This window comes from Anopheles nili, chromosome 3, assembly GCF_943737925.1.
Source record: "Anopheles nili chromosome 3, idAnoNiliSN_F5_01, whole genome shotgun sequence".
NCBI classification, from domain to species: Eukaryota; Metazoa; Arthropoda; class Insecta; order Diptera; family Culicidae; genus Anopheles; species Anopheles nili.
In genome coordinates, this window is record NC_071292.1 from 65,362,364 (window position 1) to 65,385,993 (window position 23,630).

At 48.6% G+C, this 23,630-nt stretch overlaps 3 protein-coding genes across 3 annotated transcripts; 2 read left to right on the forward strand and 1 right to left on the reverse strand.

Moving 5' to 3' along the window:
- The first annotated feature begins 3,842 nt into the window (after positions 1–3,842).
- LOC128723548 (ras-like GTP-binding protein RhoL) lies at positions 3,843–6,782 on the forward strand. The gene is made up of 4 exons (XM_053817301.1): positions 3,843–4,268; positions 4,404–4,518; positions 5,619–5,733; positions 5,806–6,782. Exons 1-4 carry the CDS (start codon positions 4,156–4,158, stop codon positions 6,027–6,029), a joined length of 567 nt encoding a protein of 188 aa, XP_053673276.1. The 5' UTR covers positions 3,843–4,155; the 3' UTR covers positions 6,030–6,782.
- A 139-nt stretch (positions 6,783–6,921) lies between these two features.
- LOC128726049 (nuclear pore membrane glycoprotein 210) lies at positions 6,922–19,127 on the reverse strand. The gene is made up of 8 exons (XM_053819833.1): positions 18,961–19,127; positions 17,631–18,753; positions 15,401–17,561; positions 13,412–15,336; positions 13,206–13,344; positions 12,947–12,997; positions 12,521–12,682; positions 6,922–7,031 (listed from the first exon to the last, which is right to left on the reverse strand). The coding sequence occupies exons 1-8, from the start codon at positions 19,125–19,127 to the stop codon at positions 6,922–6,924; spliced, it is 5,838 nt and encodes a 1,945-aa protein (XP_053675808.1).
- Positions 19,128–19,703: 576 nt separating this feature from the next.
- LOC128724826 (angiogenic factor with G patch and FHA domains 1) lies at positions 19,704–22,380 on the forward strand. Its single transcript, XM_053818548.1, has 6 exons — positions 19,704–19,859; positions 19,929–20,165; positions 20,223–20,354; positions 20,628–21,021; positions 21,119–21,628; positions 21,693–22,380. The coding sequence occupies exons 1-6, from the start codon at positions 19,704–19,706 to the stop codon at positions 22,094–22,096; spliced, it is 1,833 nt and encodes a 610-aa protein (XP_053674523.1). The 3' UTR covers positions 22,097–22,380.
- The last annotated feature ends 1,250 nt before the right edge of the window (positions 22,381–23,630 follow it).

Sequence of the window (23,630 nt, forward strand, 5' to 3'; positions counted from 1 at the left end):
AACCTCCGACCGAACGCAATGCGAACCGAAATCCGGAGTGTATGCGGTTGATGCCCGTTGCCACGCGTTGGGGTCATGGGGCTCTGCCGGCGTTCTGGCCACAAGCTAACAAAACAGCCCAAGCTTTGGTCTGCCTCGAGCCACCCCTTGTTGTCCAAAAAACGCCCCCACCATCTCTCGACGGTGCTGAAACCGGATAGAAGCACCGGAATCGGATATACTGGTGCACCAAAAATCCACCGTCGACGAAGCTTCGTGCGAGAGCGAACGCATTCGAATGACGGCGCACCGGTGTACGAGTGTGGTTTTCGCGGTTCCACCCGCCGACCTGGACCGGCACGTGCACGTGTGGGGCTGAGAACCTGCTTCCTAGTGCTGCCCGCGCCTGGTAACTGGCCCAGTACGATGGCGTGTTTGCTTTTAATCAAATTGTTTCCCCACCGGTACGCCATGAATTGACATACGCCACAAAGGGGTACTCTGGCCCGAAAAACCCTTCAGTGTGCGCTGGTAGCAGCACAAGGCACATGCCGACATTCCTCAAAAATGAGGTTAAATTAACACCTCACCGGGGAGGGTGCATAAGCACAAAGTTCACGAAACATGAAACGGCGTTACACGTCATTAGACACCGAATGTGAGCACAAAAAAGCCTCATGATTATAGCAATAATGAAGTAGGCCTTGTTGTTCACACTTTTTTCTATGCCTTTTTTTGCGTTACAACCACCAATACGACCGACTGCCTTGTTTCATGTATTTCGAAGCAAGCAACCAAACAGACTATAATCCCTGCAAGGGTTTTTGACCGGCTTGTGGTTTTGATCTTCAAGTCCGTTTGGTTTCGTGCGGCCAAACGATGGAAATCCCGTTTCTCGGGAATTCGCGGGAAATTGTGCGGCACTAACATCGATCCAAGGGAATTCTGGCCACCGTGTGTTGTTTACACTCTAGCCTCGTCGAGGATGGCCAGTGAGCTGATCGAGCCACTCGATGAAGCGCGCTGCTTCGTTTATCTACTTTCGAACCGTCGGCCAATCGAAAGAAGTTTGAACAGCTGCAGCTGTCTGCTGCGGGGATAAAATCCATCAGATCGCACGTTCGCGGAAAACCCGCGTACTAGAATCCCGGTCGATGGCGTTTCGAAGGCGATATGCATCTCGCCGTTGATGAGAGCGAGCGGATCTGTTGGATGCCACGTCGATGCGTCTGATTGTTACTCGCCATCCCGAAAGCGCACCGGAAAAGTGCTCCCTGTCTCTTGGTGTTGCATTGACGCAGCATCGCTAAAAACCATCCCGGACACGTTCGTCACGACACGGTGGAAATCTCAACCCCGGAAGGTAATCGTATCACCGTCCGGTAGCCGCGTATCTCTGATGGAAAGGATCCGCCACCGAACGCCATATCCCGGAGCCCATTTCAAGCACCACGCGTAATAGAGTTGAACGGTTTCTCGTCGACGGTTGGACACACGCGAATGTCACAGCTCGCGTTGCCGTGGTTCCTCGCCCCACGCTAACGCAGAATGTATGGATACAATCCTTTAAGGTACCCCATTTGCACCCGTCAAACGCGAATGTCCGACTCGGTTCGTGTCGTGTGCTGCCATGTAAAACGGCTTCCACCAACGTGCTCGAAAAACGCGCGTCAACGTGCACTTGCTCACCTGCAGAGCTACACCTCCATAAAACCCGGTCGGAGGGTCAGTAATGGATGGCCTATCTAATGCGATTAGCGCCGGATCCGCCGCTCAAGCCGGCCAGCGTTCACGAGGGCGCTACGCTGCGGCAAAACCCCTTTTAACCCGTACGCAAAGTGTGCACCGGGCGGGTGGTTTGCAGAACGCGATAAGGCACACTCATTACCATGCAACCTTACCGTAATTCTTTGCGAACCATCTCGAACCCACCGGGGTACCGCTAATACTAATCCGGGGCCAGTACCGAGACCGGAACAGAACCGCATGTTAGCTAATTGCACGGTGAGATCGCAGGATAACCGGGTACGGGCTTAATATCCGAGTCGGTAACCGATCAGCTATCTGCAACCAGCACGTAGTGCCGAATGATTCCTCTCACTCGGAGAATAATGGATGCGGGATGCATCCATCGATTGCAGGCTTTGAAATTGAAAGAATATCAAATGGCTCCCATCTGGCGGAGGTTTGTAACGTTGCACGAGTGCAACTGAAGTAATTCACTGTTGTCGATGGAGGCGCCTGGTGGTTTGTACCATTCACTTCGTGTTGCGGCTCTACAAACCACCAGGCGTCTCCATCGACATCATTGATCAAGTTGAATGAATTTAATTACTTTACAACGCTCTTCAACCGGTCATTTTTCTAACGAGGCATTATATATTTTAAGCTTCGATGAATAAATCTTATTTACATTACAATTTTACATTTGAATTCTTTTCCGCTTTTTTTCGGATCGGAATTGAAAACTATCGAAAAATCTTTTCTGGGATATTTTTAACACCTGAAATCATTTGTCTGGTGTGATAAATCTGCAAAAAAGTATTTTGATCATATTCAATCAAAATTATGTATTATTTTAAACCGCGGAAACAATTACAAAACCATGTGAAGCAACATAACACCCTTTCCAAAGCTTATTTCACCCGGCCTTATTATGGAAGTATACTAATCTGGTACCGGTTATCGTCGAAACAGTTTTACAATAATCGCGTCACTCAAAGTCACTTTTGCGGGTATAATTTATCACTCAACGCTCAATGCAATCGCTTATTTTATCCCATCGATATCGCTTTGAAGCGCAAGGCTCGCTAGCTTTTTGCCCTCCACCAGACTCCACAAACGTGCCAGATGAGCTTTCCAAAGAGAAACTACTATCCAATGCTGGCCAGCATCCGGTTCGCTGCTGTATAGCTCACAGCGATAAGCCCTATCAAAGGCATCGAACGATACGGTGCGCGTGCGTTGAGCTGAAAACGAGCATGAGAATGCAGTAGCTTCCCACAATCTGACCTCATGACCGGAGAACGGATGCATATTAAACGCACACGGCTGGTTTGTGTTTGGGTAACCCCGTTTCGAGACGTTCATTTAGCACTCGCTTCCCACAGCTACAGTAGACGGCCAAAGACAACAGGAGAGTGGACCTAAGCAATGCTAATTTGACCAGCAATGTACTTTCTTCGTACAGGACTATCTAACTGGAACATACATGAGCCAATTTTTGACAATCTTCCACAACCCTTTCTAAGTGCACCACAGTAACTACAAGAGGAGTATGCACGTTTATCACAGAAAGTGCGAAAGATTCGAACACCACTGTGGCACAACATTGTAACGCCTTTCCTCCCACGGGTGCCCGTCTTATCGCTTATCTTTCCCGCTAACTCACACCGACATCAAACGTGAAACGCAGCCGATAAACGCAAACAGACTTGGTTCACCAACGGTCACTCACCACCAACCACTACCAACAACATGGCCGGGTGATTCCCGAGCCCGGCAACGGTAGCTAAACGCGCGCACGGATAGATATTTATGGGACCGCATCGAGTTGGCCCAGCACGGGGCACGATGGCACGAAAGGTGCGATGTTTGTTGTCACAGTTTCCTTCGTTTCGCTTATCGCACAACCACTCGATTAGATGCCGAGTGTGTGTGGGGGGTGGCACACTCATATTAGTCACCGTCAGTTGCACACCGTGGTGGCCTGGAGGCGTAGACACCCCCCCCCCCCCCCTTTAGAGAGCGACCGAGACAGGGTGATAGATAAGGGCACAAACGGCCTGCAGGAAGTGTCGGTCGGCAATCGTCCGGCGCGGTCAGTGTGTTGCCACTGTCGACGACGCCACCACAGTCGATAACGGGCCGGTGGGCAAATTTCCGTACATTAGAGCTGAGCACGGGATTCATCGGGTTGCATCGGGGTTTGATAGTCACCCGTACAGGAAGTGAGTGCCCGCAGTGGAGCGAGATCCGATACGAGATTCGATCACCCGGAAAGGCCGCTTATTCGGCCGCACGGTAGCACGCCTCAGCTTAGGCACTGTTGCATCGTTCAGCAAATTAATGTGCCGGAGTTGCATCGTTCACCAAGCATTTTGCATTGTGCCGTTGGGGAGGTAAGCATAAAGCCACCAGGAAACAACAAAACACCTCACTGGAGAGGCGGAAACTATGGCCACGCGAATATTCAACATCGTCGTCGTCGGGGATGGTGCCGTGGGCAAGACCTGCCTGCTGCACGCCTACACGGACAAGTCGTTCAAAAACTTCTACGAACCCACGATGTAAGTATGGCCCGGAGCAAGAAGGCAAACTCACGACGGCAAACCCCATCACCCGAGTGAGTGCATTTGTGTTTTCTCCTTTTGGCTGGCATCAACGGACGGGCGTTTACGATCGGCGAAAAACGATACACCCAGATATGATAAGGAATCAATTGAAATGATACTCGACGGGCAGAAATACACCATCCAGCTGCATGATACGGCTGGCCAGGAAGAGTACGACAAAATCAGACAACAGTTTTACAAGCGGGTAAGCTTTATCACACTCTACGTGATGTTGCGTAAAGCATTAATGGAACTTTTTCTACGAAGTACCTACATGCTGTAATATACGATTGTTTCTTGCGTGCACAATCTAAATTGCACCTGCATGATTTGCAGAACATCTGAGCATCCTATTTCAAATCTAAAGATATAAATATGATTCGCACAATCCACGCAACAATGTAGGGTAATCACAGCGCACAAAAAGGAAGGGTTTGAATATAGATTTAAAAGAAACGCTCCACTTGTATTCCACGTACAATATTTACGCTTCATTTTTCTACGTATATAAATATTTCACAGAACACAAAGCCCTGCAGCACAAATTGATGTTGCTGGGAAGCAGAACGTCATAAGCAGATACTCTATAGTGTCGAGCTAAGGGTTGAGTGTCTCGAGTTTTCTAGCGAAAAAGCTCAAATGTGTTTTCAACTCCACTGCAACTGAATTGAAAAGAGCGCGAAAAGATCACTCTCAAGGCGAACAACAAAGACGCTGTTACACATGTGGTTTGCCACGCACATGCTAAGAAAAGAAAAGGCTACTAGGATGAAAAATATCTACCTTTGATGCAAGCCTTCCCGCAGAGTACTGCTACAAGTGTCTGAAATAAGCTTTCGTCGAGCTTTTGATCTTTTAAATCAAATGCAAACATCACTCACTTCCTTTGAAGCTTTCTAATTGTTATTCTTTGCAGAAAATAACTGCGTTATGTTTAAAACTATATAAGATCAAAAACATAATAACGTCACAGATAAGAGAATTTTTTGTTTGAAGGTTAGTAAGTGATGAAGAATTTCCTTGATATCAAGCCACTTGTGGAACAACTTTCGACAGTTTTGTTTAGCGCCTGAGTTTGTATCCGTTATGCGGATTGCCCATCGTTATGATTAACCATGCGCCTCCATCAACCCAACTAGGATGGGGCTCGTGCGTGTGAGCATTGCATAGAATTGCACAGAAGTTACTATTTAACCTTCCTAGAGTCTAGGTATCCTTAAACCGTAAACAGAACATAAGTTCAACACGCAATTCGCTACATTTTCAGTTGATGATTATTTTTTTTTCTTACATCTCCCCCCGCAGGCCGATTGTTTCCTCCTGTGCTACAGCATCGACAATTCGGTTTCGTTCGAAAACGCGGCAACGAAATGGATTCCCGAAATCAAAACCAACCCACCCATACCTATCGTGCTCGTCGGTAAGAAGCCGAAGATTCAAACTCAATTCGTAAGGGACTACTGACGTGAAAAAGCATCCGTTTCTTTCGCAGGCACCAAACTGGACAAGCGGAAGGGCAAAAACGACGAGGTCACTACGAATGAGGGTGAGAAGCTGAGGCGAACGATTAACGCAAACTCGTTCGTGGAGTGCTCCGCGAAGGCAAACATCAACGTTGAGCTCGCCATCGAGGAAGGCGTGCGGGCCTGTCTGATGGGTGTACCGATACCGGAACCAGAGGATAACTGTGCCTGTTGCGGTTGCGTTACCTCGTAACCGGCGGAATATGGGGAAATTGTCCTCTCGTCGCTTCTCTCACGTTAGGGTTAATGAACGCTTGACCACCACATCCACCGACGACAACGACGACGACGACGACGACGATGGCGGAGATGGAAAACTCGACACGAGACGCTTTGTTTTAGTTTGGAGGAAGTTTAATTGAATTTATTTCCTAAACTAGCGAAGAGTCTGAAGTATGTACACACCGCTGCTGCTTATGATTTCAGTACGTTTACATAGTTGCCCTGCCGCAATCTCCTTCGAACAAATGAGCACACGGTCACGAGATGACATTTTGGCGCCGCCGTCGTTAGCTCCCGCAATTAACAGTATTCCAGGATCAAACTCAAACACCAACAACTTCTTAACGCTAGCGGAGAAACGCAAGCGAAGCCCCCGAAGGGAGAAGAACACTTCACTCCCCGTGAAAAACTATAACTAGGACACACCAACGCAAAAAATAAAAAGAATTTCTCGCCGTAAATGTTTGCCACAGCAACCAAGTACGTAAAAAAAGAAACTGTCAGAAACGTCCAATAGATAAATCGGAAGGAATAGGCTTACATATTAGAGGAGAAAAATAGAAAACCGTTTGTGGTAATTAGGTAAGTTTGTCAATTCGTTTTCGTCGAATTACATTTCCGAAAGAAATCCAATGGTTTAAACACGCACTCAAGAAAAAAAAAGAAAACTTAAATTAATCCATGCTACATTGAGCTGATAGTAACGAAATGCCTAACGGAAATTCCCTCGAGTTCCACGATACCATCATGCGATCTAACGCAGGTTAACGACATGAAGCGGTGAACGGCTTTTTACCAACTTTCTCAAATGCTCCTCGCGAGGCTAGATGGCTGACAGGGGGAGGATACTTCCTGTGCTATATTTACAGGTAACGTCGGTTTACTCGCTTCTGGGGCGAGATTATGGTCGCATCGCCGTATATCGGTGACCCGTGGGAGCCTCCGCTCGTGTTGAAATCGTGACTTAGATTGCCTTGTAGAGGAACAAAACAGAACAACAAGAATATTAAATTACTAAAGAGTTGAATGAATGATATATCGCTAAAAATAACCACAAATTGAAAGCTGTGAATAACACATCAACACAAAACTACTTCAAGCGATGCTTCCTTGCAACATAAATGTAATTACGTTATAAGCTACTGTTAATTTTTAAAATGCCATGCAATGATTGATTTATATTCAACACAACACGCACCGACAGCGTTCAAAAATATATTGCGATCAATAAAAAAATATTGACGTAACGATACTAATTGGTAGGCAGCAGCATACGGGCAGCAGATGATTGACGTACGATGACGGCAGCGATACTAAAAAAATCGCATCATTAGCCTTTCAATCATGCCCAATGGCACACGTCGTAACGAGCCGAACGCTATTTTTTCGTTCACAAAACCCCTCTAACAACAGCTTTCATCTTCGTTCGCAACAGAATGAGCGCATCACCGGGTGAATGCAGTTTCTCAGATTTTTCCTGACATTTTCCTGAACGAAATTAATTCAAACAGGCGCGTGTCAATGCCATCATGCGTACCTAAAGCGCCTCCCACGGTAGGCACCGCGGTATTTGTCAAGTGCGGTTTCGTGCACAAATTTCCTCGCTCAAATTTCTCGACTTTTTACCGGAAATCAACCTTCCGGCGCATACAGAAGAGGGTTGAGGGAACTAAATGAACTCCCCCGCAACCCGTACGTACCGAAGAATGGAAGTAAGATAAGCTTTTATCGGAAAGGGGGAACGCGCGAACGCCGCGTTGTTTGGTTTGGAAAATAAATTGAACGGAGTAAATATTTTCCATCGCAGCGCACGCGTTGTTACGCGCTTGGCTTAGTGGTGGTTTTTGGGGCAGAACCGAGCCAAACATCGATCCGGGGTACGTGAGAAAAGGAGGCCTACCACACGTACCCGCCACCACCCGTGTATCCTTCCGGAAACAAACAAACTAGACAATCGGCCGTCCTTGATTTCACGTTCCACCGAGTTCCACAGAAACCACACACACACACACACGGGCGCATGTTGCGGAACTCGGTGGCTCCGTGGTGAGGGAAGTTTTCAGCGCACACTGCAAACCGTAATCCTCGTGCCAAATCCCGTGCCAGTAGCGTGCGAGCTTTAAGTATTCCGCGTGAGTGCGATGTTTAAATCTTGTTTACTGCGCACCACGTGAAACATCTGGAATGTCTCCACGATGGTTTGGGGTACGCCCTCTGCCATTCTTTCACCATTAATACCCTTCCCAGCGCTAGAAGGGCTAGGCACTCTGCACTGCCCGCACTGTGTGGTTGTGTATTGCGCACTGATTATGGGCCCGGTAAAATTATTACTCCATTCTCCGGACGCTTTACGATGGGAACCACGGGCGCGTTCAATCCGGTTATGACCGGCATCATAGCCCGTTTGCTAGGATGGCAGATTGATCAAGTGGTGCTCACGTAAAGCTTCCGGCACACCAAATCGCATTTCGAGGGCGAACAAAAATACCCTTTACTTTACGAGAAACCCGCCCCGCGGTATGGGAGATTTTTTTTTATTACCAACTAACGGCATGCTAATGCTGGGGATTGGCTTTAAATGCCGGGTGCATTTAACCGTACTTGCAAGGTGCAGAGAAAGGGCACAAAAAAAAACAGTTCCAACAAATAAAAGCAAACGTGCCGTACACGACGACGAGGTTTGCAACACAATTGAATAAAGCGGCACATATCCTGTTGGCATAAATCTCGTCCTGACGTCTCACGCACGCAATCAGAACAAGGACCCTTCGGGAGGGAAAAAGGGCAAACCGTAACACAATCGCGCAAACGCTTTCACGCTTCCCGGAAGGTGTAACCGTATGTCATCAAAATCCAATCAATCAAACTTTACCGCAAAACTACAACAACGAGGCCGTTCGCGTTGTTCGTGTGGGCCAAGCCACGTGGTGCTGTAAATCACCCGACGGCCCTATTTCAGAACCGCCCGATTTGGCGGGCCGACGTAACAAACGCCTACACCGACCGAATGTGGTTCTGCTGCCGACATCGAACACAATTCGAGACATGCCCCCTATTTGCGTTCGAATGCAGCCCCCACACATCCAGTGCCGGATAAGCCGAACGCGCTTTTCCACCAGCGACACCTACGTTCGCCACCCGCGTCTCCGTACACTTAATCATCCAGGATACACAGCACTCCAGGATATACAGCGAACTTGGTCTCTCGGCCAACAAAAATCCTACACCCTTCTCTGCAAAGGAAACAGCAGCGGCGGCGGCAGCAACAACACGACCGGTGCCGTTTTTGGGCGTCCCGCTTTGAAAGCTTTCAAGTTTTTTTTTTTTTTCTTACGCCACTCCACCCCCTGCCAGGACCTGATGGTGTCAAAAAGGCGAATTCCGGACGCGAAGGCGCGTGTTCGCCACGCACACGCGTGAAACGCCTCACAAGAAAACTTCCGATTCTACGCGACCGCATATCAGCGAAACGTCAGCAAACAAAATGAAATATGTAGATTTCTGGCCGGGCATTAGAAATCCGCTGGCATCGAGGGGGAAACGGTGCACATACGCACACACGGCAACAGAAAAGCATCGAAAATAAATACACACCGATTTCTATGCGACCAAACAAAAAAAAACGATCCACTTTACAACCGGAAGAACCCACGGTACACCACGCACACCGCGACGATCCCATGGAGAAGCAATTCGGAGGCGAATTTTGTACCCCCCCTTTCTGTCGGAATTGCCGCTGAATGCTAAATATATCAACGATGTGACACGTTAAGGGAGAAAACTTGCTTCCTGCTTCTTTGTCGCCTCCTTGTGCTTTCTCGCATCGCGGCAATTGTATCGAACTTTAGCGTGGAAGAAGACACCGGCTCTTCACAGCAAGCTTGCGACAACAACAACAAAAAAGCACACAACCGAACCGAAGTAGATCGACTTTAGCCCGGCACGCACACACGCGCTTCCTTGCATGCGGAAACGCACGGCACATACGCATTTGAAATTCAAATGTAAACGGAACATAAACGACAAAAATCAGTGCCCAAGGACCTGTGCTGGCTGTTCCCTGTTCGTGCCATGTGCGCCCCTGGTCCCTGGGAGCCGCACTCGTCCTGGGAGATTCGTTTCCTAGCCTTCCTTCGATATGCCTGCGAACACGTACAGCTGGTTACGCATTGAAACATTTCCCACACACGCGATAGGTATGCGCCAAACACGCGACCAAACAAATAAATATATACAACGGAAGCGCTTGAGAGCGAAAGAAAGAAAAAGGAAAAACCCCGAGACGCAAACAAATGCTAGGCGCGACTACGGACGAGGAATGGTAATTGGTTTATCAATTGCGTTCATTCAACGCCCGATAGACTGCACCACGAGCACCACCAGAATGATGGTGCGCCTTGACGAACTGATTAACAGTGAGCAGTCACTGCCGCCCGGAAAGCGCCATCCTTTTCCGGCAAGTTCCATCCCCCACGGGCTGCACTCGGCACAAAAGGCACGTAAATGGAGGGAATGGTAAAGCAGAACATGATGGGATGGAAATTGTTTCCCTACCATCTTGTGTTTTCGATGCTCTCGTACCTTTTGCCACCCCCCTCGGTGGCGGTGGGTGGACCCATTTGATTGATGTCCACGATAGTAAACAAATTATCTTCCACTTTACGAGGTGACAGAACAAAAAAAAATCGAGCTTCATCAACCAGGAACTCCGCTCCATTAACTGCCTTCGTTAAATTTCAAATTGCGCAATTAAATTTTCCACCACCCGGTCGAGACAAACGGGGACTCGGGAAAATAACGAAAACAAAAAAAAAGCAACACGAGCAGCACACGCCGCCGCCGGCTAAGCCTTCCTAATCAAATAAACGCGCTCGTTTATGAATTTGTCAAGCATGCAATCAACTCTGAGGGGCAATTCCCGCCGTAAGCGCAACTCCAACAACAACGGTTGATCGTGGGGTGTGGGTGTCTGTGTGTGTGTGAGAGAGAGAGAGAGAGAGAGAGAGAGAGAGAGAGAGAGAGAGAGAGGTGGTCAGCCGGATCAAGCCGAACCAGCGGGAGGTCCCCGCCCATGTGAGGGGGTGGCAAAAAAAATCAAAGAACCTGCACTCATCCATTACTCGCAGCTCAGCAACGTTAACGCCTACACTAACGAGCCCCAGATCTCACGAACCGACCCCTCCCCGATGCCACGGGGTGGTTCCGTGGGAAGGGCGAAGGGGAGGAGAAACATTTTAATTTATACCCGGTTTTATTTTACAACCCACCCGCGGTAATGTACCGGACAGCAGCGCGCGGCAGGAGGTGTGAACGGAAAATATAGCGTCCATTTTTCATCGTCCTTTCCGGTTCCGCACGCGCCTGGTGACTTTGGCCCGGTTCCGTTGCACTTCCACAGACCGAGTGTGGCGGGAACTGTGTGTTAAGCTTTGCAAACCCGGGAAACGCTTATCGCTTTTGGAATAATTCCGCGATCGCCCGAAAGACCAAAAGAAAAGCCACGCGGTTCAGTGGATGAGGGTACAAATGGGGGAGGGGGTGGACGAAGGGTTACGTTCCCGGGCGGGGAAATTATGGCTCCAGAAAACGCCCAAAACCCTCAGTGGGTTGCGCCGCTGGCGAAGATATGGATAGCACGAAATATGGCTTGCCCCACTTCTTTAAACGCTCGTTTTGGACATATTTTCCCGTTCGTTGGCTTTGTTTCGTTCCGTTCGGCGAAGGAACAGGATTCATTACCTGCGGGAGGGTTGTTTGTGGTGTATTTTTTCGCGTACATTTTTTTGTTGCTCGCAGCACACTAGCACGGTGTAAATAATTTCTATATTCAATTTTCAACACCCTCCGGTGCCGGGAGGGACAGAGACCCCAACCTTATCGTGCATATAATTTAATGTACCGAGCACAATGCGGAGACGAACAAAAGCACGGTAACGGTACAAGGAAAACACCGCCCAATACTGCGTCAACATCCAAAAAAGGGACGAAGAACAACAATTAGCACCTAATAGGCGGGATAGTGGAAGGATTTAGATGAAAGTCATGAATATTTTTGAGCAGATTTCGTTCGCCTTGCCTTGCCTTGCCTAGGTACCCCGACATTTTTTTTTCTCCTACAAACGATCTTCATGGGCTAATTTATTCCCGCCGTATCTCGAACGGTAATCGGATTAAATGTGCATACATTTCATTTGCGTCCATTTTTACACCCTCTTTACACACTGCTTCCTTCGTTCGGGCTGATGTCTATCCTCCTTTCGGGCTGAATGCGAAATAAGGAAACGAAAACAAACCGTGGGAAGGTTTTCAACAGCTCAAAAAAAAAATCATGTACCAAGAATACCCCAACTCTTTCTGTGCCACGAAACAACAAAAAAATAAAATGGCGCCGGAAGAATGGCGCAAACAAACTATAAACAAAATAAGAAAAAACAGGCAAGCTAAGATGGCCCTCGCACTTACCTTGCGATCCGCTAAAGCTCTGACCGGGACTGCTGGCGGTGAACGGTGACGACGACTGCAGGCTGCTGCCACCGCGCTTCTCTAATGGACTAGCAAATGGACTGCCGCTCATCCTATTATCATAGGATGATAAATTGTGCTCATTTTTAAACGGCGAGTGCACTGTGCGGAGAAACCCGTTTGCGAAAACGAAAGGAAAGTAAGAGAGAAAATCAGATGAAAACAGTTGCAATAGTTAGTAACGGTGTGTAAATTGGTAACCACTTCAAAGAAAAAGGCGGAAGGAGGCAAACCCGCGCTATATATCCATCACTTAGCGAAAAGGATGCCCAGGTCGGTTGGGGAGCTTCTGAGCCTTTTCATTATGCCATTTTCTTCCTTGCCTTCATAATTGAAAGGAAACAAATGAATTGTTTTGTAACGTACCGTTTCCGTTCGCTGCCATCTTCTGTCGCTGGGGGAAGCAAAACACGATGACTGAAGGGAGAAAAAAAGAAGAAGAAAAAACCCTGGTCAGTAAAAAATAGCCACTGTAAAACGCTTCCGGATAATTAATGGAATCGCTCGCTCCGGTTCAGGCCTTCAAATGTTATTCTCTTAATACAGATGACATGGCAAGATTCAATTTGAAAAACAACTTCTCCTTTCTCGAGATTGCCTCGCAGAATGGGAACGACGCGCTTACCCCAGACTGTTGCGGCGAGCACAGTTACAGCGGAGATCAGCAGACCGAAGTTGCTCACGTAGTTTACAAGCAGATCCGGCGCGCTGTTGAAAGGTTGGGTTGAACATTTTCTGGGCACCATCGGTGAGTGTATCGGAATCTGAAACAAAAAACAATGTTTTAATAACTGCCTACATTGCTTCCGCTCAAAAACAAGAGCTACACACCTCCACGTTCTGCATCGTGAGCGGAGAGCTGACTTGCACGGACAAATTATCGGCCCATTCGTCGCGGTAGGTTTCAAGCAGTTCCAGACGATATTCGAGTGCACCGGGCTGTCTTTGCAGTTGACGGACGGCCAGTGCGGATGGATTTGTGGAAACCACCTGGACCTTTTGCAGCACGCGATCGAGGCCGGTTATCATTAGGCTTTGCTTGCCGATCTGATCCACGGGGATCTCCTCCGGTTCGACGCGCACCGCCGGGACGACTTTCAGCGTCGACGTGTCGGTTAGTCCGGAGGCGAGCAACCGAACCTCGAGATCAAGGGTGAATTCGCTCGTTTTGATCACGTTCGCTACGTCATCCAGCGTCGTCAGAAGATCGATGTTGCAGCTGTACGCACCAATCGTAGGATCATAGCCCGGGCTCGTTCTTAAATGCTTCAGCAGATCAACGGTACCCTGTCGTACTACCAACGTACAAGCAAACAGACCTCCGTACGAACGTTCGACTTGTTCGCGGCATGTGCTGACGTTCATCGCGATCACGTTCGCTAACTTGTCGAGCTGTTGGTGGTTCTTGATAACTAAGTGTCCGCGATAGGATTTTCCATTAAAGATGTCGTAGCTTTTGAAGAATTCGACCCGATCCGCTTCGAGCACGTCGACGTTGAAAGTGATGCCACCGTTTCGACGATCACCGTGCCGAATCGTCACCTTACTATCGCCGCCTTCGCTGGCACTCGATGTGGAAGCGAGTACCTGTGCAACACCGCTCTTAGGATCGATTTTCACCAGCGACTCATCCGAGCTGGTCCATCGAGCTTCCATGTTGAGCAACGGTGAACCAAAGCATACGACATCACCGACGGAAAACACGCCTCGGTTAGGGTACGCCATTCCACTCGTCTCATCGCTCACGACCAGTTTGAGGAAGTCCTCGCCAAATTTCACGCCGGTCTGATCACGCAACGCCACCACCATCATGTCGGATGTTTCGCGGATCAGCTCAAGTCCGACGCTATAGTTGCTGCCCGTGTTGATCAGTACGTTGCCTCGTTTCGAGAGTTTGTGCTTCAACACCGAAACGTCTTCCAGCCCGTGCGAAAACTCATTACCAAGATTGTCGTGCAGTGATACTTTCAACTTCAGACTGAAACCTTGCGGAATGCTGTTCTCGATTTGCTTCAGCTTCATCGATCCCGTTTGCACCGACGTCATGATGTAGTGTACGTTTTTCACCTCGAGCGGGATCGTTAGCGATTGATCGTGCGAGGACGCAACGACCTGCACGCGACCGGCTGTTTCGCCACTCCGTACCAATCCCTCCCGGGATACCTGCACAACTCCGGCAGACGCTTCGCCGTCTATCTGAAACACTGCGTCGTCCAGATTTGCCTTCAGCTGAATTGTGGCTCTCGGTGGCAGTAGAATCGAATCATACCGGATTGCTTTTGGTGCCACCAGCTCGAGCATCCGGAACACAGTTACATCCGATTTGGCGGTTAATTTTGCACCCGATGGGGTCACAAGCGTCACGTGAAGTGTTGCTCTTCCTGGTGCCAACGTTTTTACGCGCATCGCTATTGCATCGGTCTCCAGATACTCGACACCGACATCTTGGAACACGCCCCGTACATCGAGAATGTCCGCGTGGTCCGTGGACCAATGAATCTGCAGTCCCTCCACCGTACCGAGCACAAGTGGAGAGATGCCTGGAACGGCCCAAACAAATGCCGGCATTGTGGCTCCTGTCTGGATGCGCTTCAGTGGCGTTCGCAGTTCGATCGCTTCAAGCGGAACCACTTGGATGGTGATCGTATCCTCGGAAAAAACTATCTGTGCTCCGGTGCTGGGATTAACTCCGACGCAGCGACCCGTCACTTTCGATCTGCCGACTTTGAGACCACTTGCCACACCCGATTCCACATCTGAAATGTTGGGAAAAGTAACAGTTAAACATTGCTATGACTTTCATTCGTGTGCGAGACCAACCTATGACATCCCCGTTCTGCACCGTGTAGAGGATATTCGTGTCGGGAGTCGGACCTCCCTTGGACTGGATCTGTAGCGTACTTCCAACGAGAATCGTAGCATTACGCGGTAGCAACATCAATGGTGGAAACACTTGAACCGTTGCCGGAGCGCTGGTGATCAGTTCTTTTCCAGTACCGGAGCTCACGCTAAGCTTAGTTTCACCCAGCTCCATTCCCGTCACGATGTATCGAACCTCACCAACGCCTAGTTGAGCTTGGCTGCCGAGGGCAAGGCTCAGGATAGCGGAATTGTACACCTCCGTGCGTAACTCGTACAACTCTAACCGATCGCGCTTGATGTCTAACAAACGATCGTTATTATCGTACAACCGCACGATCGCTTCAATCTTCTTCGTTTTCTCAACACGATCAGGTGACAGGATCGTGATGCGTCCCACGGTTACGACCGATACGTGCAAAAAGCTGGGCTCCGTGCTCAGGCACTGATCGCTTATCTCCAGCTTCACCTCGCCAATCTTGCGCGGAGTGATCAGCAGTTGCCGCGTAGTGCCGTCGAACTGTGTCGACACGATACCCGCTTCAGAGGCCTTTATGTCGTAAAACCCGCTGCCCTGAGTCACCCTAATGCGCTCCAACGCATCCGGCGTAAGGAACACCGTTAGACGATCGTACGGAAGTAAGGTGCGATTAACTGACACGAAATTCAGCTCGTTTTCGATCGTCGGCTTTACAAGCGGTGATCCGGCCTGCTTCTGCACGCCAAATGGTGGGCTTTCCGGTTTGATCGCATACTTCTTGAGCACCTCCGCTCGGTAGTCCGTAACTATCGTTCGCACTTTCAGGCTAGCCTCCAGTTCGCGTGGTAAATTCAAGACCACATAATCGCGACCGGGAATTTCGACACCTTCCAAATACTCCACCTCTGATTTGTGCGCGTAGTTAAGCGAGAGCGGCGTTTCACTAACGCTGGCCGTTGTGGCGGTTGATGATTGGGCATCAACAGAGGTAAACTTCCACTCCAGGAGCAGCGAAGAAATGTTCGCCAACTTTCGATTCTGCACATCCAGCACCTCGATATCGATCGTCATCTGTTCGGCACTGTCCGCCGTCTTGACGTGCATCATCGAATTCCGGCGTTCCAGTGGGCAACCCATTTTTACTTTATCGGTCGTGAGAAGGTTCACGAAGCGTGGTTTCACGCAATAAACCTTCGTTACGAATTCCGTCACGTACGGGATCACGTTCGGTGCGTTTAGCGTGTTAAACACCTCCAGTTTTAGCTCAAAGTCGCCAAGTTTCTTGCAAAGTGTCCGGAAAATGTGTTTGTCTTTGGAGAACCCACTACCGACCTCGGTCACTTCAAGTGCCTTGCGATCGTACACTAACTGACGTTGGAGCTCCGCTTCCGAGTTGTACATTCTCTCGGGTCCATTGTAGTAGAATAGGTTGCGAGAAGCCCCGATTGGGAGCACGACCTCGTTCTCCAACGGGTTTTCGATGGCCAACTTCTCGAACACATTCAAATTGACGTGATCACTAAGCAATTTGTCGAAGTAGCGATAGGTAATCTTAAGGCTCGTTTGTCCAACCATCGTTGATCTTAGGTACAGCACACGACAGGCCCCATTCGCTAGCGGTTCCTCAGTGTCCCCGCTCGATGAAGAAAGCGTCTCGGTCATGAAGATGGGATTGCTAAATTCCAACTCGAAATGAAGATTTTCGCACGACGTGAACGGCTTCAGAGTGCCATTGTAGCGCGCCCACAAGCCCACGTGTAGCCGGACGTAATCCTTCAGCACGGTTTCGAAATTGTAACGCACCACTTCCAGCTTGATCGGTGGAAGGAACATCACCTGCGCTGTGACGAAGATTCGCACATTTCTCGACATGGACACTTTCACCTGCGTGACTTTGGCTAGCTCGCTTTCCCCGGCCAGATCATTGGCACCTTTAATCTGATCAAGCCGTGCCTCAGCCAGTCCCGTTTGCGTAATGGATACTACATTCCCATCTTGCGAAGACCAGGTGTACACTCCATCTCCACCGGTGGCGGTGAACTGAAGCTTCTGCCGTCGCAGGTTCGGATCGAACGGGAGAATAACTTCTGGCGGATTGATGCCTAGTCGTTTGTACACAACCATTTCTGCCTTTGCCGAAAGCTGTCGGGAATATGAAAAGGATAAATGGTTAAGAGAAATATTCTACTCGAAAAACCACATCGCACTTACTTTTTCGTACTTGCCCGTTACCGGGCTGCTGCCGGTGGCGATAGTTTCTCCAAAGATGCTGCTTCCGTTCGAGGTAATCCGCAGAGGATAAAACAAAGTCTCGTCGAACGTCGACTGGATCTTATACTTCGCGCCCAACGTAATCGGATGATCGTCCTGTGTGAACAAATTCAACGCAATCTCGTGGCTCTCGCCCTCGACCGTTACCCAATTGTAGTGAGGTAACAGATTAATGGTCAACTTTTTAGGATCCACTACAGTCAGAGACGCCTTCGGCAATGTCGCTTTCGAGTTTGCCTCGTCGTTCACCAAATTTGTATCATGCGGTACGTTCCGATCGCGCAAAAGTACGAAGGTACGTCCAACGCGTAGACCCTTCGCCTCGTTTCCACCCATGCTGGCGTACGTTTCATCTTCGATTTCCAGGTAGTACTGACTGTTTAGCGCGATCTCGTGTAGTTTACCCTGTTTCAGCTGGAGTACCTTAAATTCGATGGTATCCCCGGGTAAAATGTACACGTCGCTTGGGTCCAGGATCAAATTGGCTAGCACCATAATGTCTACGTCCACAGGTGGCACGTGTGAGTATTCGGCATGCGGCAGCTTTGCTTTCACCCGAGCCGATCCGGTGTTGATGCCATCGAGCAGCACCATATAACCCTGCACACCAGCTGCCTCGAGCCGTTCGATCGCTCGGGGCACCACATGAAACTTGCTCTCGGAAAAGGTGAGAAATCGTAGTACCTGACTCCAGCTGCTATCGCCCGCAACGCCATGCCGGGAATCGTGCGAACGGTGCGATGCGATCTGCCAATGAAATTCGATTCCTTCCAGCGTGGTGAAAGCATTGCCTTGCGCATCCTGTGCCCATAGCTCGAAGGTTTCCGGTGCTTCCTCTAGGTAGAGTTCGCGTGTCGTCGTCAGCACTCCCAGCTGATCAATCACGTCCAAAATGACGTCACACCGTAGCACCTCGCCAGTGACGAGATCCTCCGCCAATACGATCGCGGTGTTTCTTCGCTTTTCTTTATTGATAACGGTCACCACCACGCGGTACGAGCAGTCTTCGTCGACGTCGTCATAGGATGGTGTTATTTGGATCAAATCTAATCGTGACGAAGTCCTAAAAATAGAGCGAAAGGTATGAAGTAAATGACAATAGATCGCCGATGGAGAATGCTAATTTCTAGTTCGGTGACATCATGCGTGTACCAGCGCCCTCCAAGGTCTCGTTTGTTTATCCGTATGATGTCACGGTGCGGTCTCTTGAGGACCGGTTTTTCTTGGACGCGAGTCTCAGTTCAAGGTTACAAATGCTTAGGACACTCACCATTTGAAGCATCCCTTCTCAACCACCTCAAGCGTGAAGTTTACCGAAATGTGGTCAAAAATTGGAAGCAAAACACGCGGATAGTTTAGCTTGGTGGCAGTGGACGAGCGCGTGGCTGTAAGAACAACTGTGGCCACAAGCGTGAGCCATAGCCAAGATGGCTTCATTTTCCAACCACTGGCTCTGCACACTGCAGGTTCGATAAAATCACGTCCAGTTCACAAGATAATGGCACTTTTTTATCAATTCTCCTACCAAATTCTACCACGCACACGACAGCGTGACTTTGCGGTTGGTATTCTTCTGCTTCTTTCGTCTTCTAGTTCTTGCTCTTGACTGAAATCCGTTGTAAACAACAGCAGGATGCCGGTAGCGCGCTTTCCAGCTGTCAGCTTATGTGTCTAGTGGTGGGCATAGCTGAACAGGCCTCCGAAGTTTTCTAACTTATTTACAACGGAACACGTGGACAAATTTTTGAAAAAATATATTTCAAAAATCTGTATATTTGTTTCATAAATAGCATCAATCCTAAACATAATTTGTCTAGTTCTAATGGCTAATTACATGACATGTTTGCGGAGCCAATCTTTCCTCGGATTTGTAGGTTAACTCTCCGAGGAGTTAAATGCTCTAATGTCAGTTTGACAGCAACCGCCAAAAAAACGAATACGATTTTTTGTAAACAAATCGTACCGTAATGTTGCGATTCATAACAGTTTTGTAATAATTAGATCACTGTAATTATGGTGAAAAAAAGTAATAGATTAAAGCTGCTTCGTATAACTAACCTCTACGATGTGTCCATCAACCACCTGTGCATCTACGTGCAAGGTTTGCATAGACACATTAGGCGGCAGTGCATTCGAATACAGAGGCTAAAAAAGAAAATACACGGATTGGTACATCAGCCCTTAAATATATGTCATTAAGCTTACGAATCTAAAGTATTTTGCTTTTTTAACTCACAGCGAACGTTACAAAAAAGCTACTGCGATAAAAATGCGACGAATAATGAAGAACAAATCGTAGAAGAGGAACACGATTTCAATCATGATGATCCAGTGTCGACAGAGCCTTTGGACATCAAGGCGTTCGTGGATGATATCAAGAAAACAGCTCAAGATGTCGACCTCCAGAATAGATATATTTACGAACCTACCTCTGGGCTCTACTATGACCCGGCAACAGGATATTATTATAACTCGGTTAGGTGAAGCTTGAACAACAGATGAACAGATTATAATTGAATCTTCTAATTGCAGGTATACGGATTGCATTACGACGGAAACCGAGGATGCTATTTGAAGTACAATGAAGACACCAAGGAGTACGATTTTTATTCACAAGTCATTCCGGAAACTATGCTAGAAACCGAGCCCAAACCCAAGCAAAAGGTATCCTTCCGGGCTAGCAAAACGAATCCTTTCCTCAGCAAGCGCTAATGAATTTGTTCGAATTCGTATCTTACAGGTTCCTACCACTTCACCCTCTCCCTCACTAGACGAGAGTCTTATTGCCAGATTCTCCAACCTAGAGATCGATCGTTTGCGTGCAAACGCATTAGGTAGGTGACCAGAGCGGCGTTGTTAATAGCGGCCCCTTTTCTTTTTTTGTTTCTTCCCCTTTCTATTTCTCTGCGCGACCGCATCGTATCTTGCACTAAACAGAAGGCAAAGCGCACAGATGTTTCCAAGGATGACGGCGGAAGAAAATCCCTTGACAGTGAGGACAGTGAACGGGTTAAACGACGACGAAAGCATAGTCGGAAGCACAAAAAACGACACCGTCGCAAGCATCGCCGCCGGTCTCGTTCACGATCGCGTTCGGAGTCGGATTCGAGTGATTGTGGCAGCAGTTCTTCGCTGCCCAAACGCTCTAAAAAGAAGCGCAAGTCAAAGCGCCGACGCCGTAAATCGAGTTCCGATGAGGCCGTGAAGGAAGAGGGTGAGCTGGAGAGCAGCGAAAGCAGCGATTCGAAATCGCAGGAATCGGTCATAGTAGTAAAATCGAGTGCTGAAGATAGCGCCGATTCGGCAGAACAGTTCAGCACAAACTATAAAGGTACATACAAAACAAAAGGGGCCGTTAATGTTTTCTCATCTTCACAGCACGTGTTCCATCCCAGAGCTGCATAAACTTTATCATGTTTTGTTTGCAGATGTAGCTAAAAGGTACCCACCGTCCCTGCGCATGGTTGTGCAGGAAACCAATATTAAAGATCTTAAGATCGGTTCGCTGTTCATCGTCACCTGCAAAGGCGGAACTCTGGGACGGGAGGGAAATCATGATGTGATCATCCCTGACATAAACGTATCCAAAAAGCACCTCCAGTTCACGTACGACGACCGGAAGGGGATGTATCAGTTCGTGGATCTTGGGTCTCGCAACGGAACGATCTACAACGGCGTCCGGATGAAGATCGACGAAGCGCAAGGGCAGAGTGAACCGCAGCATCTGGTGCACGGGAGCGTGTTGCAGCTCAATCAAACGAAACTTCTCTGCCATGTGCACGAAGGAAACTCCACGTGCGGAAAGTGTGAGCCTGGGTTGCTCGTGAGCCGCACCGAACCTGTGGCGCCGGTGGAAAACAGCTCGAAAATCACGAAACCCGTCTCTCACAAGGAAGGCTTGAAGCTGATCCAGAAACGTTTCGGATTGGAAAACGAAAGTGAGTAGCCTTTTTGTGACCATTCACGAGTCCAATCATTGATGATTTCTTTCACTTCACGCAGAGTACGTGTGCACCGGTGAAGCTGGGAGCAACAGTATCGACTACAAGGATCGGGCGGCTTTTCGGCGAAAGGTGAAGGGAAGCTCAAATGAACACGAAAAGACGCAAGTCGCATCGCTAGATCAATCGATCGCTAGCAGTAACAAAGGCTTTCAGATGCTATCGAAACTGGGATGGAGTGAGGGCACAACGCTAGGCAAGAACGACGCTGGCCTAAGTGAGCCTATACAACTTACCTCGAACGTCGGTACGTCGGGACTCGGAAGCCAGAACCAGATGGCTATCGGTGGGCCGAACAGTGGCCTCCCAATCGATCCCAAGCGGCATAGTATCTGGCGCAAAACTCAGGAACGCTTCGAAAAGTCGAAGGTCTTCGAAGTGCACAGCAGTGAGGATTCCGAATGAGGTCCTTGTAAAGAAAAAATTGCACAGGTTGAGATTTGAATTTAATTCCTATGTTGTATTTATCGAAGTACAAGTTAAGCTGCCAAAGGATGTAATTATTGTATGGAAAATGAATTATTGCAGCTCATCCTAAACACTATCCCTAAATCAACAAACATAATCATTTCGAACATCCCATCAAATACGGCATCCCTTTAGCTCGACAACAATGGTGCGCTTAGGAATCCTTTTTTGCTTCGCATTCACACCACCCTCTGGAATGAATGAAATACAAACAGTGAATAAAAACGCATTCACCCTCACTAAAGCGTAATAGAATTACTGCGTAACGACACTTCTTCTCGTCCACGTGCTCGTTAGACGCAGCACCGGGGCGACCCAGACGATCCGTCTGCCTTGCAAAAATCCGTGAGAAAATAACGTCTCTTCGTGCGGTTGCTCTTTTTTTTTGGGCGTCCTTCTGCTGCTTTTGTTTTATGTCGTGTAAGTTTGCATCGTCGTGGTGAAAGTGTAGGACGTCAACGGCCGAGAAGGGAGGCGGACATCGAAAAGAAGGGAGAAAAAGTTTATTAAATAACTACACAACATGCCAGAAAGATGATGGAAATTGAACTTGAACTCCATCCCACAAGACGACCCGGACGATGACGACAGCGTAGACGACGACGGCGAGGACGAGGACGACGTAGCCGACGTCCACAACTTCAAAAACTGGAAAACCCGTCACGCTCGCCTTATTTTTTTTCCGCTCTTGTTTTCGTTCAAGACAAGTTTTGGCATTTCTCCCAGGACCGGTTACAACGTTGGGTGGGTTTTTGTTTCATTTTATTTCGGTTCCGTGGCTACTTTGCCTATGCCTTCGGGTGGTGTAATTTCTGGGGTTTGTTATCCTTCTCGCTTTCTCTCTCGCTCTCTTTTTCTCTCTCATTCACCACACATTCTCGCTGGCTGGCGCGCCGTGGATAACGTCGCTAAAAGGACGAGCACGAAGCGGTTTGGGTGCGGTTGCTGGACGGAATGTTGTGTCTGCCGTGGTTCGTCCTTGTGACGAACGAAGTTAACCTGCGACGACGATGGATGGGCTCATATTTTTGGCTTCCCAGGAATGATCCCAAAAACAATTGTCTGTGACGTACGAAAGTACAAAGGTCCTTGGAAGAAATCTCGTCGCCTTACAATACGCAAACCTGGCCAAAAGCGCCTTAAAGCGAAATATTACCAATCTTTTGTTTTCAATTAGATAAACAAGGGGGAGGAGAAACAAAAAAGTACCATTTGCATTTTTCACATCGTTAGGAGTCACATTAATGTGTCCTAACCGATTTGCAGCATCCTTCCTCGGGCGATCTGACGTGTTCGCTGTGCGGACATGGCAAGAACGTGGCCCGCAACCGATGATGCTAGCAAAAGCTGTTGCAGCCTGCCAAAGGTTTCAAACAACACACTCTTTAACCATTCCATCCTTTCGGCCACCATTCGCCCCTGGGGTCCTTGATATTTGATTCCATTTCATTTTCATTTGACCGCGAACCGT